A 16496-nucleotide genomic window follows, 5' to 3' on the forward strand; every position below is an offset into this window, starting at 1 on the left:
TTCATGACAATGGCACACAACCCTCAAGTGTATTGGTTTGGCTTGCTCCATCAGATTTAGCCACCCTCATTGTCGGCTTGCTTTGGATGTTGCACTCGGTTTTTGTTTAAATTGTCATCCTTGTTGACATGCCACCATTCGATGCCGCTCCCGTCTGTGTTTTGGTCCTCCTTGTCGACACGCAATTATGCCAAACCCCTTTCATACCTGATTTTGAATTGGTCTTTCCTCCAATATTAATATCTGCCCTTATTTCCACTAGCTCGCATTGCCATTCTTGTGTTGGCTTTTGTTGTTCTATGGCAACTTACATTCGGTACATGTTTTCCGTTCTCTCTCCCATTTCACTTGAATCTATTTCGATGGTTGGACTTGTCCCTCCCTCCGCATTGCCGATGTCTGCTTGTCCCCAACCTTGTTTGCAAGTCGGGGCTTAATCATCGCACCAGCAATGGGCCATTACTCCCAACAAAGTAAAAGAACTCGTTAGGGCCTTGTCCTTATGACTTTAGCATTGTCCTCAACCCGTTGCAAGAGCTACATCTACAATTCTAAATCTCCTACCATCCTATTTGTCCAATAGAACCTTGCAGGCTCACTAACTATTAGGGCTTGAACCGACTAACCTTTCAAAATCAGTACAAGCTTTGCCACCGCACCGGTCTGCAAAACTTCTTGGTCGCCTTCGGAATGGATACGTATAATAAATAATCTTTTCCAAATTTGACCTCTGTGGGGCTTATCATTTTGGCTCGTTTCAAGCTCCGACGATGAATTGAAGATGGCCTTCCAAACATACTAAGTATGTATACAATGAATGATGCCGTTCGAACTCACAAATCGTCTAATTGTTTTTCAGCACATGATACATAACATCTCCAAGGAATAAATGAACCAATTCATCACTATCTAGATGACATCTTGGTTTTTCTACAGGAATTTGACAAAACACACCAATCACGTCCTCCTCATCCTCACCCACCTCTAAGAGCATGGGCTTCATTGCCAAATTAGAGAAGTACAAGAAGTCTGCAAACTAGGCCATGAGGAATCCCATAAAGCATGGCATTTCCAGCTCTCTGAATGGATTGTGTTATTCTTATTCTTATTGTTATTCTTATTGCTATTGTGTTGTTCTCTCTGAATGACATCATATTATTGTCATTTATACACTACCTGAAAAATGTGGAAGAACCAACACAAAATTCCAGCTTGGGCCTTTGGGAAGACCCAAGGGACAGCGGTCTTCGAAACCTTGTCATAGAAAATCCCGAAGCAAATAAACTTCCAAATAAATCTACACTCTAGTCTCTAGACATATAGGAGATCTCTCTATCTCTTCATGCTACCTCAAACTAGCTATCTCCTATTCTACCCCCCATGATAAAGTGTGGTGCAAGCCAATGTGGACCACCAATGTAGGGTTCGAAGAGTGAGACTTTGGTAGCGGGAGGACCCTGCAATGCCATGAACAAGGTCACCAATAGCCTCCTACAAGTAGCCCGTGTCCCATTTTCATGGCCAACTCCAAGCAGCGTATCTTGTTGATTATTCAATGGTTACTATGCAGCCCTTCAACCCAGTGTACCATCTGTTAGAATTTCAGCAACTCTCTTCACAGCTCACTATCGGTTGATATAACAATGCAGTCTTCCAACATGAGTGTTTGTCACATCCATGCAAAAGCTTATAAATTAACAAAAAAGTTATTTAAAATCACCTATACTTCACCATGCAATTTGATATCATAAACATGGATGTTCATGAAGACATTATCTAAGTGCCACCCCAACGGCTAGCTAGCCCCATCTTGAGGGGGAGTGTTGAGATATGTATACTCTCGAGAATAAATGAACGGAGAATGTTCATTTTGCAATTCATCATGGCTATCCACATAAGATGTTATTATACTCACTTACAAACTATACGAGATCATACCATTACTCATTATTCTCAAGATGATGCATGTAGAGATGTCTGAAATATCATTTATGATCACTTTAATTCACGAAAAAAAATATACAATGATTGTCAGTGTTTCCAAGAAAATCTCAAATTATCCATTCTAATGAAAGGAGAGAGACCACAATTTACTTAGTGCACCATGGGCACATGCAAACATTAAACGTATGGACAGATAGAAACTATTAACAGATTTCAATGCTCCACTTTATATAGAATAATATGTAGAAACTGCAGCAACATTGTTATTTTATAGGAAGCATTCTACCTCTTATCGAGCTCCCATGTCTCTTGTTTCCAACAAAATATATACATATCACATACAAGGACTCAATCAGAGTATTACGTTGGCTGGCACATACGAAAAAATATGCACTTCACAAAAATAACCCCAGAGGAACCCAATTTCAACACAATCGCAGAAGTGATCCTAACTTCAGATAGATCACTTCACAGGTCCCCTTTCCTTGTGTTTGGGATAGGACGGCTATTGCTTATGGCCTTGAAATCCACAAGACCCTCAAACAGCCTCCCCTTCGCACAAGATTCTTCTTCAAATGACGCAGTTTTCTTTATCTGAGAACCAGATAAAGATGACGATGTGTGTCTATTGTAACCCTCTAGGGTTTGCTCTTTTTCTCTCTTTTCCAGAGCACTTGGAGATAGGCTAAAAGTTTGGCGTTTATGATTTGCTTGTCTTCTTTCTTCAAAAAATCGTTCTCTTTCCGTATGGCGTATCGGAGGGGGTGGAAGGCTAGGATCTTTAGTGCTAGCAGTTTTATCACTTATATGAGCCTCCCCATCAATCAGCACCGAGTATTGAGCAGTGGGTGGTATCGATTTTTGCATCAAGCTTGGTGAATAGTATTGTGGTGATGCACTATCCATCATAAAAATATCAGAGATGTACTGCGAAGATGAAGACGACGACGATGATGTGCTTGGCATAGCCTCCATAGGAGATACTGCTTTATCATCATCATAATTGACATGATCTATCACATAATTTCTACTTATATTCAAATTTTTCATAGACAACACTGGAGGGAGTGTGTGTTCAGCAATTAGCTTCTGGCCCTTGTTATAAGCCAGATTTCCTCCAGATTTTGATCTTGATCTGCATAATATTTTATTCATACAAACATCTTAGAAAAGAAAAGACGGCGTTGAAAAGTCTGTTGCATCTTTGAACCGCTTTTCTACAGTTACCTGTGAGCCAGCTGGCAGTGATCAATTGTTTCATCATCATTATCAATCGTAATGGATATGGATCTCATTGTGTGCTCATCTATTTGGAAATTCGGTGTGATAGCATCATACTTTTGTAATGCTTGCTGAACATCATCATTCACAGAAAGAATCTGGAACAGTAAGGTTTCATCCCTGAAGAAGAAGAGAATAAAGATAAATGAGCACGAGAGATATGAGTTCCAGTTTGAAGCTGGCGAACAAGTATTTGAGCGTTACGTAGTAGAATTTGCAAGCTGTTGTATACTCCTCTGATCAATCCGACATTGCTCAACAAGTTGCACTATCAAGTCATCTCGAAATGCCTACAGAAGCCATCATGAGAATATCACCTAAAGGGTTAAAAAAATCTTGTATACCATAATGACATCTAGAAAGTATTAAAAACATTATAATGCCATCCAAAAATAGCAAAAAATATGTCACTTACTGCCATTTATAGGTACCAAAGAAACCATGATGCAATATAACAATACCCAAAACAACATTTACTCGCCACCATCAAACCATCTACAAGTACTAAAATATCATTGAAAGTTGAAACCATAATGCCATCTAAAAGTACTTAGAAAATCATGTACATTATAATGCCACAAATAAGTGTAAAAAGACCATTTAGACCAGAATGCCATTAAAAGAACTCAGAACACCATGTACTATGCCATCCCATAGTTCTACAAAACCATGAACTATGCCATCTAGGACTACTCAAAACAATGTCCAACATCATCTAAAAGTACTTAACTCCATGAGTTATGCCATCTTAGAGTACGATTTAAAAAACTATGCATTCACAAATGTCATATCATAAGTAGCACAAGCACGTCATTCCAGAATCTAACATTTACCTGTTTATCAGAAGGCTCTAATGCGTTGAGCATTTCATTCAGAACCTCCAGTTTTCCACGGATACCATTCACATCTCTAGCACAGGCAACAGAACATAAGATTCCTTTGGTTGATGACACAAGTAAGTGACAGTAGAGAGTTTAGGGTGTGTCATAGTTTACTGCCAGATCGGATCCTCGACTGTTGTGCCCACCATTACAGGAGGTGTAAAATTTGAAATAGTACTTTCCAAATTCCGTTCAGGAAATGCTATACCAAACCGCTGTTTTAAAAAGACAACAAAAATAACATTGACGCACATTGAGCTTTTCTAGAATTCATAGTAAGTATGTTAAGCATTGATGTGTTGGAATAATCATTGTTGGAACATTGATGTGTTGGAATAATCATTAGTTTCCAACAATCAATGGATTTGAAGATCATATTCCACCCACACAATCTATTTTACGTGTACAAAGTTTGGAATTTAAAGTGTACACATTCAGGGTGTAAATATCATTTGATAATAATGCATGTTTGTGAGAATATAGCTTACCCTGAGCTCATCACATGCCATGTAGAATTGTGGGTACTTTCCCGACACCCCATCGAAGGCTTCTTGCCATGAATCCAAAAGCAGCAGAATTTTTTCTCGAACAGCCATGTCAGCCTAAGTGTTTTATTATTGTGTACAAATTTAGTAAAAGTAACAAATACAGAATGAACTAGCTACAAATATATCAATAATTCATCCAGCAAAATTACTGCTTACCTTCTTCTTCACAGTTTTAACCATATCCTGAACAATACCCTTCTCTGCAACAGCCTCGTGTACTACTTCCCCACAGTTCTTCATAATCATCTCCAAAATCTAAGTTACCAAAGAGAATAAATCATGGAAAGTTCAAACTATACTCCAAAATGAAAATATATTTATCAATGTTATGTAGGGATAAGAATATTGCATGTACACATATTGTTATATTTTGTATCACCATTCCCTTCATTGTAGATAGTAATTTGATGGAAGAGTTAAGTTGAGTTCTTACTGTTAAAACCAGTAGTTGCACTTTACTGTTTTTATTTCCCATCCTCTTCTTTATTGATTTCACGACATCACGTGCATATCTATAGAGCAAATTATCACGTTTCTGACATTATATGAGAGACGGACGATTTCTTAAAGTAAATGAAACTACGCTTTTCTTTACAAATGCTCTTTTGCAATCTATGTTTTTCTACCACCCGTTTAATATTCTTCTAAGATTCCCATTTTAGTTTCAATTTTCAAGTTACACTACAACAAAACCCCACACGCATTACATGATTATACCAATATATATGTAACTCTGCAATTCCATAGAATGACATAAACCCCAAAATCTCGCTTTTTCCCTTAGATATAAGGCATACCCATACTACATATGCTACATGGACTAGACAAAATCTTGCTTGCTTTTAACCCATATATACTATATGCACACTAATGTTGGATAGATCAACTATTATAATTTCGAAATTGACCAGATAAAATATTGCTTTTGCCCTTAGATATACAATCATACACACATGGATGTATATAGATGATATATGCCACACACACTGAAACATGCATGCCTCTACACATCACACACACGTGGATGTATGCATGTATCCAGCCATCACACACACACACACACACACGTGTGGGTATGTGGACATCATAACATAGATACACATACAAATATACCTATACCAATATGCCTCTAATCGATCGGCATTCATGCAGAAAAAAATATGCCTACATGGGCACATAGACGGACATATATACACAGAAATGTACCAATACAAACTCGTAAACATAGATGCATATGCAGACGTGGCTACACGTATATGTACATACGTTCACGTTTACTTCATTTATGTACTAGCATGTGCATGTTGAGCATGAACTTACCCAGGGTTGCAATTGAGAAAGTCGCAGATGGTCAGATTCATCCCCAGGTCTGGAGCATTCAGAAGCTCACTGGTGGCTTTTTCTATGAGTCCTGGCATATCCAACAGCTTGGAAGATGGTATCTCTGCCTTCATCTTCTTCTTGAGCACCATCACTCCGTTCTCTTTTCTTTTGTTTTCTTCGGATGGGAAATGGAGGTAGATATCAGAAACAGAGGGGAATTCCAGAAGGAGGAGGAGGAAGGCTGCTTGCTTCTTCACATTAAAGGAAAGCGCGGAGAGGAATCGGAAGGGGTCATTGAAAATTTGGAGCAAAAAAAGTAACAGGGTAGGGTAGGGTCGCTTCTGACTTCTTCTTCTTCTTCTTCTTCTTCTTCTTCTTCGTCCTGTCCTGTCCTGTCTTGTCTTCTACTCTTCTGTTTTCAAAACGGCTTTGATTTTCCACTCTCTCTCTCTCTCTCTTCTTTCTTTTTCTGACTTTTAGAAAACCAGACAAAAAAAAGGAAGTGCAAAAATGAGGCATCTTTTAAAAGAGTGCCAAAAAATGGCCTCCAAAACCAAACATAAGACATCAATTTTACATCTTCAAATGTTGTCCCATACACACACACACATCAGAGCCTCATGAAGCAAGCAATCTGCTACTCATTTCCAACCCTTCATCTCGGTCTCCGTCCTCACTGACCTGACCCTCTCTCCGGACCCTGGAGACATCGTCTTTGCCCCCCACCATCTGCCCATCGCCACTCCCATTTGCCAGTACAGCACGTGTGTGCACCATCTATCATGTCCCATGCCATATCACGAAAGAAGAGTTGGCCTTCCTTTCCCCTCCCACAAAAAAAGCACCCTCTTCGTTTCTTTATATGCTCTGCCCATGCCAATCGCTCATCATGTTGTTAAAGGACTCCAATGTTCCATCTCTCCATTAAAAATGTTTTCCGTGTGGAAATGATAAAGAATTAGTCACCACAAAATATATGCTCTCCAACTTTCTTTAGTAGTTGAAGCAACGCATTGATGAAGGAAGGCATAAATCATCCTCTTTTACGAGCATATGCAAGAATGTAAGAGAACTATATCCTCTTGAACCCCATTTGTCATGTCTATGCAAAAACACTATCTACATATTTTATATAAAAGGTGCACCTCGACAATGGATTTCTCTCTTTAATATATACACGTGTAACGATAATATGTGTGATTTGTTTGCGCTTAATGATTGCATTATGGGATATATTATATTTACCTCTTGTAAATGAGCAACAAGTCATTACCATGTTATTGGAGGTAACACTTTGAAATCCTCAACTCAAGGAAGGGGTTTCTTGATTCAAGTCATGAATCTGTGGATATCGTGGGATAATGTGGAATATAATCTTTCGCAACCAATGAAGAACATTCCTACTCATGTCACTAAGAATAGGGTAAATGATTATCCAAGAGCACACAATAATTAGGGCCAAATAGATCATTTTGATTTTCAAAGAGTACCTTACTTTGGCCTTCACAATTGAGCAAATTCATGAGTTCCACTAGAGAACGAGCGTTCTTTCGAGAAGAAACTTTATGCGGGGCTTACAACATTTTTTAACTAGGAAAATGAAAATATTTTGGATTAAACTTTTGCTACTATATTAAAAACAGAATTTGAAGCTTGTTTTGTTTTTAATTGACATATATAAATAGGGATGATGTTTATAAACAAAGATATCTCAATCTAGGCTAAATTATGCAAGATTTAAGCCCTTTGTACATAGGGTGAAAGCATGATATGATCAAATTCGACTATGCTTTCCACGCATCTTCAACCAAAACCAATCCAATCACAATGTGCACTCTTGATTGCACCATTCTTTGGTATAGTTCTTGAACATCAAGAGTCACTACTCACTTTCACAAGTATTACGTGAAATGTAATATATTTGGTCTCATAGGTAATATTTCACCTTTGAAGATAATAATAGAATCTGTCTATCTATCTATCTCTTGACATAGATATATACATAATGTATGTATGTATGTATGTATGTATGTATGTATGTATGTATGTATGTATGTCTATAATAAGTTGCAACATTTGTTAGATTTGTAATGGTTGTCATTAGTCCATTTTAGATGTACATTTAGATAAGTGAAATGGTGTATCATAAGAATTTTCAATCTTAGAATAGTGGTGGCTCTTCATGTAAGTCTTGTGGACAAACAAATGGGATGGTGGTTTCTCAAGGCATGTGAGTGTTGTGGTCATTCCTATGGTCATTTCATGTGCCTAATATGCTTGCACGTATTTAAAACTGAGAAGCTTAAATCATATCGGATGCCTCATAATCCATGATGATATATTGGTAGACAAATAGATCTTTATGCAATGTTATTCTACTAGCAATTATGGTTATCACTACATATATTAGCCCTAATACTACAATGAATATTGTAGAATCTAGCATCAACAAAATAGTCGAGTTTCTAATCAAATGTTTCATATTTAATTGTGGGGTGTACATTTCAAAATAATATCATCTTGGGCATGTGACATTATGAAAGGAGACCATTGAAACAACTTAAAATTTAAGTGAAAAACATGAGATCAACCAAAAGGACTTTAGAATGGAAATACATATCTAAGCACCAAAACTCACAGGAGGTATCATACATATGTAGAAAGTATTGTTCATGAGTACATATATATCATAGATTGTCTGTCTTTCATTTAATCTTTTATAGAAGATGCACATGGTGTCCACTATTAGATAAAAACAATTAATGATGATTTAAAAATTTCGAAATAGGATGATATGTTGAAGTAAAGCATTTCACAAAGTGATAACGTTATGAACTAAATCTTGGTGTGTACCAATGGAAATAAAGTGACGAATAACATAAATGATGTGTTGTAACGAAAGTGGGCTAGTCATGTGAAACACAGCTATAAAGTTTAGTGTGTGATGGAATCCAATTATCCTAAGGCAAAAAATAGTAGGATTGCTTTATATGCACATCCTCTATAACCTTACAAGGTCATTGAAAGCGAGAGGATAGGGTTTATTGGTTTATCTTTGGCCTCGAAGTTTCCATCCTTACAAATAATAAATCCAACCATGAAATATCAAAGAGTAATGTACTCATTTCAACATGATTCTTGTTAATCAACAACTAACTTGAAAAAAGGTGTGTAGTTGAATATTTTACATTATTCAATATGGCATGTCCTGTGAACACCATCGCCCACCACTACCACAAAAAAACTTTTAAACATAGAAAATATTTCAGCAAGTCATTCCATCATTTTACCATCATTCCAACGTGTGGATGATGAATAACATGTCATGGGTCATGGCGATGGTGTGAAAATAATGGGCATTAACATCAATATTTATGTAAGCATTCTCCTTGTCCTACATTCCCAATTATTCTCTCATCAATTCCTTATTCATATTATATTCATGCTTTCAAACCCAAACACCTCCAATACACACTTGACGCATTGCTTTGTCGATAATGTTATCACAATTCTCACTTCGCTATGAAGCCCTTATGCATATACTAGTTGGTTATGGATACCCCCTTGATAGAGTATGGAGTGTTGCCACATTGTGTGATCGTCTTTATCAAATGTCTCTCCCTAATTCACTTTCTTATGTTATTGTTGGATCTTGTTGCAATCTTTCCCTTTGCTCATTACCTTTTGCAAATTTTCTCTATCGAGTCTATGGACAAGGGCCTCCATTCAACTCCCTATTACTTGAATTTAGTGCTAAACCATGGTACCTCCTCCTTGACTTTTTAGTATCGGGGCCACTTGCTTGGTAATGTACTAAGAATCCCTTTTCTAGTCAATGAATTCTAGAGCGTTGTCTTCGGGGTTGGGGGTGATGTGGGAACACTAGATGGATGGTGATGTGAGGGTCCTTGGATGCCTTTGTCATTACTCATTGAATATATTCTCTAGTTGGGATATGGACCCAAGTTTGAGTTTCTCATCATTTCGTTCAACGCGTTTACGAGGCAAACTTTGTACTATTCATATTGTGAAGTCAATGCTTCAATCATTCATATTATAATGGACATTTCGATGCATGCATTTAATAAAAAATATATGTATATATTGGGTGTGTATACACATCTCCCTTTCAAATAGGCTTTAGGCAAAATGCATCAATGTTGCATTTCCATATAAAAATAAAGTAAAATCAGTTTTGCCCCATATGCAATGATCTATTTCAATGTTTTTCGTTTAAGGAGAGCCCACATAATAGCATTGATCTTTTTATGTTCTCTATATTTCAAGAAAACCTATCATTTTTTCAAGCTTGTTTCAATGAATGGGAACAATTCTTCAAATGGATGTTATCCATTCACTCTAGGATGGTATATGCAATATTATTAAGAGGTTGCCAATCTTTTGAGGAGATCTATATAGAGGATATGTTTGCCATCAAAATTTAGCATAATTCATGATTTGTTAGAAACATTGGAGAATTAAGAAAATATGAAATAAAATGTTACACCTTTCACGTGATGTGTTTGAATGAAAATGTTGCACGCTCATATGATATAATGGGAGTGAGTTCTATACAAACTTGTATGTGCATGTGGTTAGTTGATTGCTACTTGGTTAGTTTTGAACTATGATGTTCCACTCTTCATCAAGTGTGGTTAGTTGATTGTTACACTTTTCATAAAACCACCACACGATGAAGAGAGCAACATCATAGTCAAACAACACGATTTCTAGACATCATTACATTGTGTGCAAGACCATGGTCCAACATGTCAATTTATGTGGCTAAAATTCAAGTCGATGTTCATGACATTATCCTCCCCTTAAACGCCGACTTCAAGAAGGTGCGGGTTTGTCAGGATATCGGAGATGAAAATCATGAACCACTTCTTGGGCATTGAGTAAATTTCTAGCGGGCTCCCATGTGGCCTCAGAGATGGGATATCCTTTCCACAAGACTAGATACTAGAGATTCCGTCGGTTCTTACGCGAGTCTAGAATGGTCTCGATTGCATACTCATCCCCAGTCGCCAAAGCCACAGGGGGGGGCGGGGGGGGGGGGGGGGGGCTCGATGCTTCTTCCTGGAATTGAGGATGGATGATAGAGCTCAAGAAGTGATGCATGGAAGACATTGTGAATTCGGTAGTGTGATGGAAGCGTAAGACGGAAAGCCACAGGGTTGACTTTGTCAATGATGCAGAATAGACCAAACTTTTTGTAATCGAGTTTGTTGCATGGGAAAGTTGTCGGAATATGCCGACGTAATAGCCAGACCATGTCACCAACTTTAAAACCAGGTGCAACCCGCCGATGTCGATCAACCTTCTCTCTGTGTCGTTCTTGAGCAATGGAGAGTTCTAGGGATAGGTCATGATGCACTTCTTTCATCAGATGAGCTCATTCTTTAGGAGATGGATTCACAGAACCAGTAGGGATAGCTATGCTAAAGCGTGGGTGGAACCCACAATTTGCGAAGAAGGGTGTTACGCTAGTTGATGTGTGGAGAGTATTGTTGTAGGCAAACTCAACCATTGGAAGAAATTTGATCCAATCATCTTGTTGATAACTTATTATACATTGGATATATTGCTCGAGGATCTGATTTACTCGTTCCGTTTGGTCGTCTGTCTTAGGATGGAAGGCCGTCGAAAATTTTGTGGAAGTTCCAAGAGTCTGGAAGAGGCGTTTCCAGAAATGAGACATAAATTGGGGACCGCGATCAGAAATAATGTCATTCGGTAAACCGTGAAGGCGCACAATATTCGTTAACAATAGATCTGTTGTTTCCATCCCTGAAATTGCTTTAGAACATGGAATAAAATGTGCCATCTTTGTGAACCTATCAACCACCACCAGTACTGAATTGAATCCCTCAATGTTGGGAAGGTCGGTGATAAAATCTGTCGAGATGGAGGCCCATGGCCTATTTGGAATTGGCAGAGGTTGAAGTAGACCGTAGGGACGAGGATGTACTGCTTTGGCACGGGCACATGTATCACATGTTTTCACGAATTTTTTAACAAGTTTCCAAGGTTGTGGCCACCAATAACTTCTAGAGATTAACTCCAAAGTTTTTGCAACACCAAAATGTCCAGCTAGGACATCATTGCTAGGACATCATCATGGCACTCCTTCACGATACGGATACGACAAGGACCATCTGGGACATACATTAAGTTGTTCCGAAAAAGAAAACCATCCCGAAACATAAATTGTTCATGGATATTTCGTACCTCCTTTATGGTTGAGTTGTTGACTCGATTCTCCTTAATCTTTGTTACAAATTTGTCGTTGGGAGTATCTATCGCTATTGCATTGAGTAATGATTCATCCACGCCCATATAAGTTGCAAAGAGTTGCATTTGATGTGGTTGTAGGAGACAATGTGATTGTTGATTGTAGATCGCATCTCCTGGCCGGATTTCGAATTGTGAACGCTGAGATAGGGCATCAGCTTTACCATGTTGGGCACCAGGACAAAAAACAATTTCAAAGCCTTAATCAGCTAGGAAGGTCGACAATAGTTCTTGCCTCCGGTTCAAAATGCAAGTAGTGGTAAAGTAGACAAGGTTTTTGTGATCGGTCACCACCTGGACACAGTGTTGGGCGCCCGCCAAGTAAGGACGCCATTCTTCGAAGGAGGCAATAATGGCGGAGAGTTCTTTGTCGTAAACTGGGTAGTTGATCTCAGGGGGTGTGAACTTTCGAGAATAAAAGGCAACAGGATGAAGGATCCCATTGTTATCTGATTGAGAGAGAATGACACTGATGGCGAAGTCAGAGGCATCCATTTCGATCGTAAATGGTTTGGTCAGATCTGGGTGTAGAAGTACTGGAGTCGAGGTAAAAGCTTTCTTTAGTGTCTCGAATGCCAGTTGGGTTGTAGGAGTCTAGAAAAAAGGAGAATCTTTCCGAGTGAGTGCTATAAGGGGTTGCGCCAATGTAGAGAATCCTTGAATGAATCGACGATAGAAGTTGGCAAAACCCAAAAATAATTGCACATCCTTGACCCTGGTTAGGACTTCCCACTCTTGAACCGTTGTGACTTTCTTCTTGTCCATAGTGAGACCATAAGATGAAATAACATACCCGAGGAATTAAATTGAGGTTCGATCAAACTCACACTTCTCAGGTTTTGCATAAAGTCCATGTTCCCGAAGTTTGGACAGGATAAGTCGGACGTGCTTGGTGTGCTCTATGTAGTCCTGTGAAAAGATAAGTATGTCGTCGAGATAGATGACCACAAATTGGTCCAGATATTCTCGGAAGATATCATTCATCATATGTTGAAAAACTGCAGGAGCATTTGTGAGACCAAATGACATTACCGTGTATTCAAAATGCCCGTACCTAGTTTGAAATGTCGTTTTCCACTCATCTCCAGGCTTGATACGCACCAAGTTGTAGGCGCCTCTGAGATTGATTTTGGAGAATATACACCCAGCCTGAAGTCGATCGAGGAGTTCGGGGATTAGAGGTAGTGGATAGCGGTTTCGAACAGTGACTCGATTGAGCTCGCGATAGTCGATACATAAGCGTAACATTCCATCTTTCTTTTTGGCAAATAGGATAGGAGAGCCAGCTGGAGATTTTGAGTGGCAAATGAATCCCTTTGTGAGATTCTCTTCAATGTATATTTTGAGGGCCTTGAGTTCAGGTTCAAATAACCCATAGATAGGGCCAAAAGGAGGACAAGCACCATCTTTCAAGTCAATTGGACAATCATATGGGCGATGTTTAGGTAGACGATCAACATTTTTCTTCTCAAATACATCAAAGAAGTCATTGTATTTTGATGGAAATGAGCTAGTACATAGGGCAATGTATAGAGTGGACATGACCGCCATGTCCTTAGAATTAGAAATGGATGCAATCAACACTGTATCACTTACCTGAGCAAGAGTGGAAACTGTTTCCGAGGCCAAAGCGGGAGTAACTATCGATGTTGTTTCTATTGGAGTAACCGTTGACACGGTTCTCGTGGAAGAGGAAATGGGAGTGACCACTAACTTGGTCCTCACCAGAGCAGAAATGGGAGTTGCCTCCAAAACATGAGTGGGAGCAACTGTTGATGCGGTTCTCACTAGAGTAGAAATGGGAATCGGAACGAATGCTAACACGGTCCTCACTGGAGCAGGCATCCAAACAAATGGCAGAGCATTGGCTTGAAGAAGAGTGGAAGCAATCGCTTGTGAGTGAGATCGTCAATCCACAATTGGATTGTGAGTCTCGAGCCATGATAACCCCAAGATGATAGGATGTCGAGGTGATGTGATGAGGTTAAAAATGATTTCTTCCTGGTGGCCTCCTATGTGGAGACTCAAGGGAATTGTTGTATCTGTGATTGCACCAGAAGAGGGCGTTCGACCGTCGATCACTTCAACTGGAATCGGGACAGTTATTTTATTGCTTGGAATGTTGTGTGTTTGTGCAAACATGATATCAATAAAGCATGAAGTAGCCCCAGAATCCAACAAAGCTTTTGTCTTCAGAGTGATAGAGCCAAACTGAAGAGTGATCGGAAGCATGAAGCTTGTTGTCGAGGCAGTCGGTTGATTGGGCCCTTGACACAATTGTCGATTCTTGAGGTCCAGATGCACAACCCCTACTGCAACTAGAAAGTTTTCCTGTTGACAGAAAATGTCAACCCCATCCACACGATGTGGTGTTTGACGGGGTCCCTTTTTTGGGCAAGAGAGGATTAAATGGTCGGGGCCGCCACAATAGAGATATAAATTGTTGGCCCGTCGATGTTGTCATTGCACGTTCATCAATGGTTGGTAGTGAACTCGATCGATCTCCATTGGGGAGCTAGAATCTATGGCGGGAGTTGAAGATGAAGTGGAGGATGACATGGGAATCGGGGCCGTCGACCATGGTAGGTGACTTCTGTAGCGACTGGCCAAGGTGGATGGATCCAGTGAGGACGTTCCTCTTGCCGGAACTCAAAAAGACGGTTATCGCAACGCACAACTTGGGAAATAGCCTCATTCAAAGATGTGGGTTCAGGAAAGTTAAGCAAAAGATTTTTTATCTCGCCTCATAATCCTCTACAGAATTGATCGAGGAGGGCCTTTCCATACCATTCGACATTGCAAGTGAGTTGACGAAATTCAAATGCATAGATTGATGCCGCACGTTCTCCTTGTTGTAATGCATATAATTTGTTGAGTGCAACTCGCCGTTTGTCGGTCTCCCTGAAAGTTGCTTCGAATTCGATAAGAAATGCTTGGAAGTCGGTCAAGAGGGGCGAAGAGGTCTCCACTAGAGGGGCAAACCAAGCTTGGGCTTGTCCTGTCAGCAATGTGCCGATGAGCTCGACTTGTCGAAAGTCATCAAAATAGCGTCGGGGTTGAAGGCGAATAATAAGGCGGATCTGGTTGATGAAGCCTCTTAACCGTGACCTTGTTCCATCGAATTTATCTAGCAAGCTAACATTGGGTTCTTTCGAAGAAGGGTCAATAATCAGGAGAGGTATGACCGTTGTGGCTGCTTGAAGTTCTTGGACGGAGTTTCGCAAGTTGGCATTCTCATGTTGGAGTTGTTGCAAGAACCCCAAAATTTGCTCAAGGTTACTAGATGATTCTGACATGATAGTGTATTGAGAAAGAAGAAAAGGAAGGAAGGAAATCAATCTGTCACGGATGAACAATTGGAAGATAAAGAGATGGGGAAGTTGATGACAATGAGTAAGAATATCTATTCCATGGTTGGTGTTGATTTCCTTGATGTTAACAAGGGAGATCAACCCTTTTTATACATGTAGTGAAGCATGATAAGCATGCTCATGCTTAGTCTTACATATTATAATATCAAGCATACTAATTCTTGCATGCCAAGTCTTACATACTGAGTCTTACATACTCAGTCTTATATACCACTCTTTATACAAAGGTTTAAAATCTAAAGTTTGTCTAGGAGAAATATATATATACAAGAACCTAAAGCTAAAATTCAAGTCGATGTTCATGACAATAGCCGAGCTGTCAGATGCAGGAGTCAAACTTCTGATACCACATCCTCAACGCTTGTTTTAAGCCATAGAGGTTTTTCTTCAGTCGACATACGAGGAGACCTTCTTCCCTCGTCGCCGTGAAGCCTACCGGTTGAGACATGTAGATGCCTTCTTCCAGATCTCCATGTAGAAAAGCCGTCTTGACGTCTAGCTGCTCAAGCTCTAGGTCCTCTGTCACCACGACTCCGAGTAGGAGCCAAAGGGTGGTCATCTTGACTATTGGTGAGAATATCTCGTCGTAATCGACCACATGTTCTTGTTTGAATCCCTTCGCAACAAGCTGAGCTTTGTATTTGGGTGGCTCAGAGTTGGATACATATTTGTACCTGAAGACCCTATGCAAGGTAGCAACTTCCTTCCCACTGGTAGTTCGACCAACTCCCATATTTGATTCTGTCGACTCGAGTCCATCTCAAATTGCTGATTCGGCCCGATGAGCTGGTCTTTCGACGATGTCTCTGTTGATTTCGAAAGAGACCTTTTGCCCCACTATTGTCAGTTGG

The 16496-nt window shown here is 39.5% G+C and overlaps 2 protein-coding genes across 2 annotated transcripts; both read right to left on the minus strand.

Annotated features, from left to right (window-relative positions):
• Nucleotides 1–2153: 2153 nt before the first annotated feature.
• Nucleotides 2154–6193, minus strand: LOC147863074 (TOM1-like protein 4). Its single transcript, XM_087321693.1, has 9 exons — nucleotides 5975–6193; nucleotides 5088–5166; nucleotides 4811–4909; nucleotides 4595–4708; nucleotides 4221–4321; nucleotides 4059–4134; nucleotides 3430–3515; nucleotides 3172–3345; nucleotides 2154–3079 (listed from the first exon to the last, which is right to left on the minus strand). Exons 1-9 carry the CDS (start codon nucleotides 6124–6126, stop codon nucleotides 2413–2415), a joined length of 1548 nt encoding a protein of 515 aa, XP_087177819.1. The 5' UTR covers nucleotides 6127–6193; the 3' UTR covers nucleotides 2154–2412.
• An 8825-nt stretch (nucleotides 6194–15018) lies between these two features.
• LOC147863075 (uncharacterized) lies at nucleotides 15019–15570 on the minus strand. Its single transcript, XM_087321767.1, has one exon. The coding sequence runs from the start codon at nucleotides 15568–15570 to the stop codon at nucleotides 15019–15021; it is 552 nt and encodes a 183-aa protein (XP_087177893.1).
• Between the last annotated feature and the right edge of the window lie 926 nt (nucleotides 15571–16496).

The sequence above is a fragment of the Azolla caroliniana genome, unplaced genomic scaffold, assembly GCF_043228905.1.
Source record: "Azolla caroliniana isolate FFs.n. ecotype wild unplaced genomic scaffold, voAzoCaro1.0.p SCAF_6, whole genome shotgun sequence".
NCBI classification, from domain to species: domain Eukaryota; kingdom Viridiplantae; phylum Streptophyta; class Polypodiopsida; order Salviniales; family Salviniaceae; genus Azolla; species Azolla caroliniana.

Bases quoted from the DNA above. Each gene is read 5' to 3' on its own strand.
- LOC147863075 (XM_087321767.1), bottom strand. From the start codon at position 15,570: ATGTCAGAATCATCTAGTAACCTTGAGCAAATTTTGGGGTTCTTGCAA.
- LOC147863074 (XM_087321693.1), bottom strand. From the start codon at position 6,126: ATGGTGCTCAAGAAGAAGATGAAGGCAGAGATACCATCTTCCAAGCTG. The intron at 4,910-5,087 runs GTAAGAACTCAA...TTGGTAACTTAG, and splicing joins TGCAACTACTGGTTTTAACA to ATTTTGGAGATGATTATGAA. The intron at 3,080-3,171 runs GTAACTGTAGAA...AATATTATGCAG, and splicing joins CACTGCCAGCTGGCTCACAG to ATCAAGATCAAAATCTGGAG.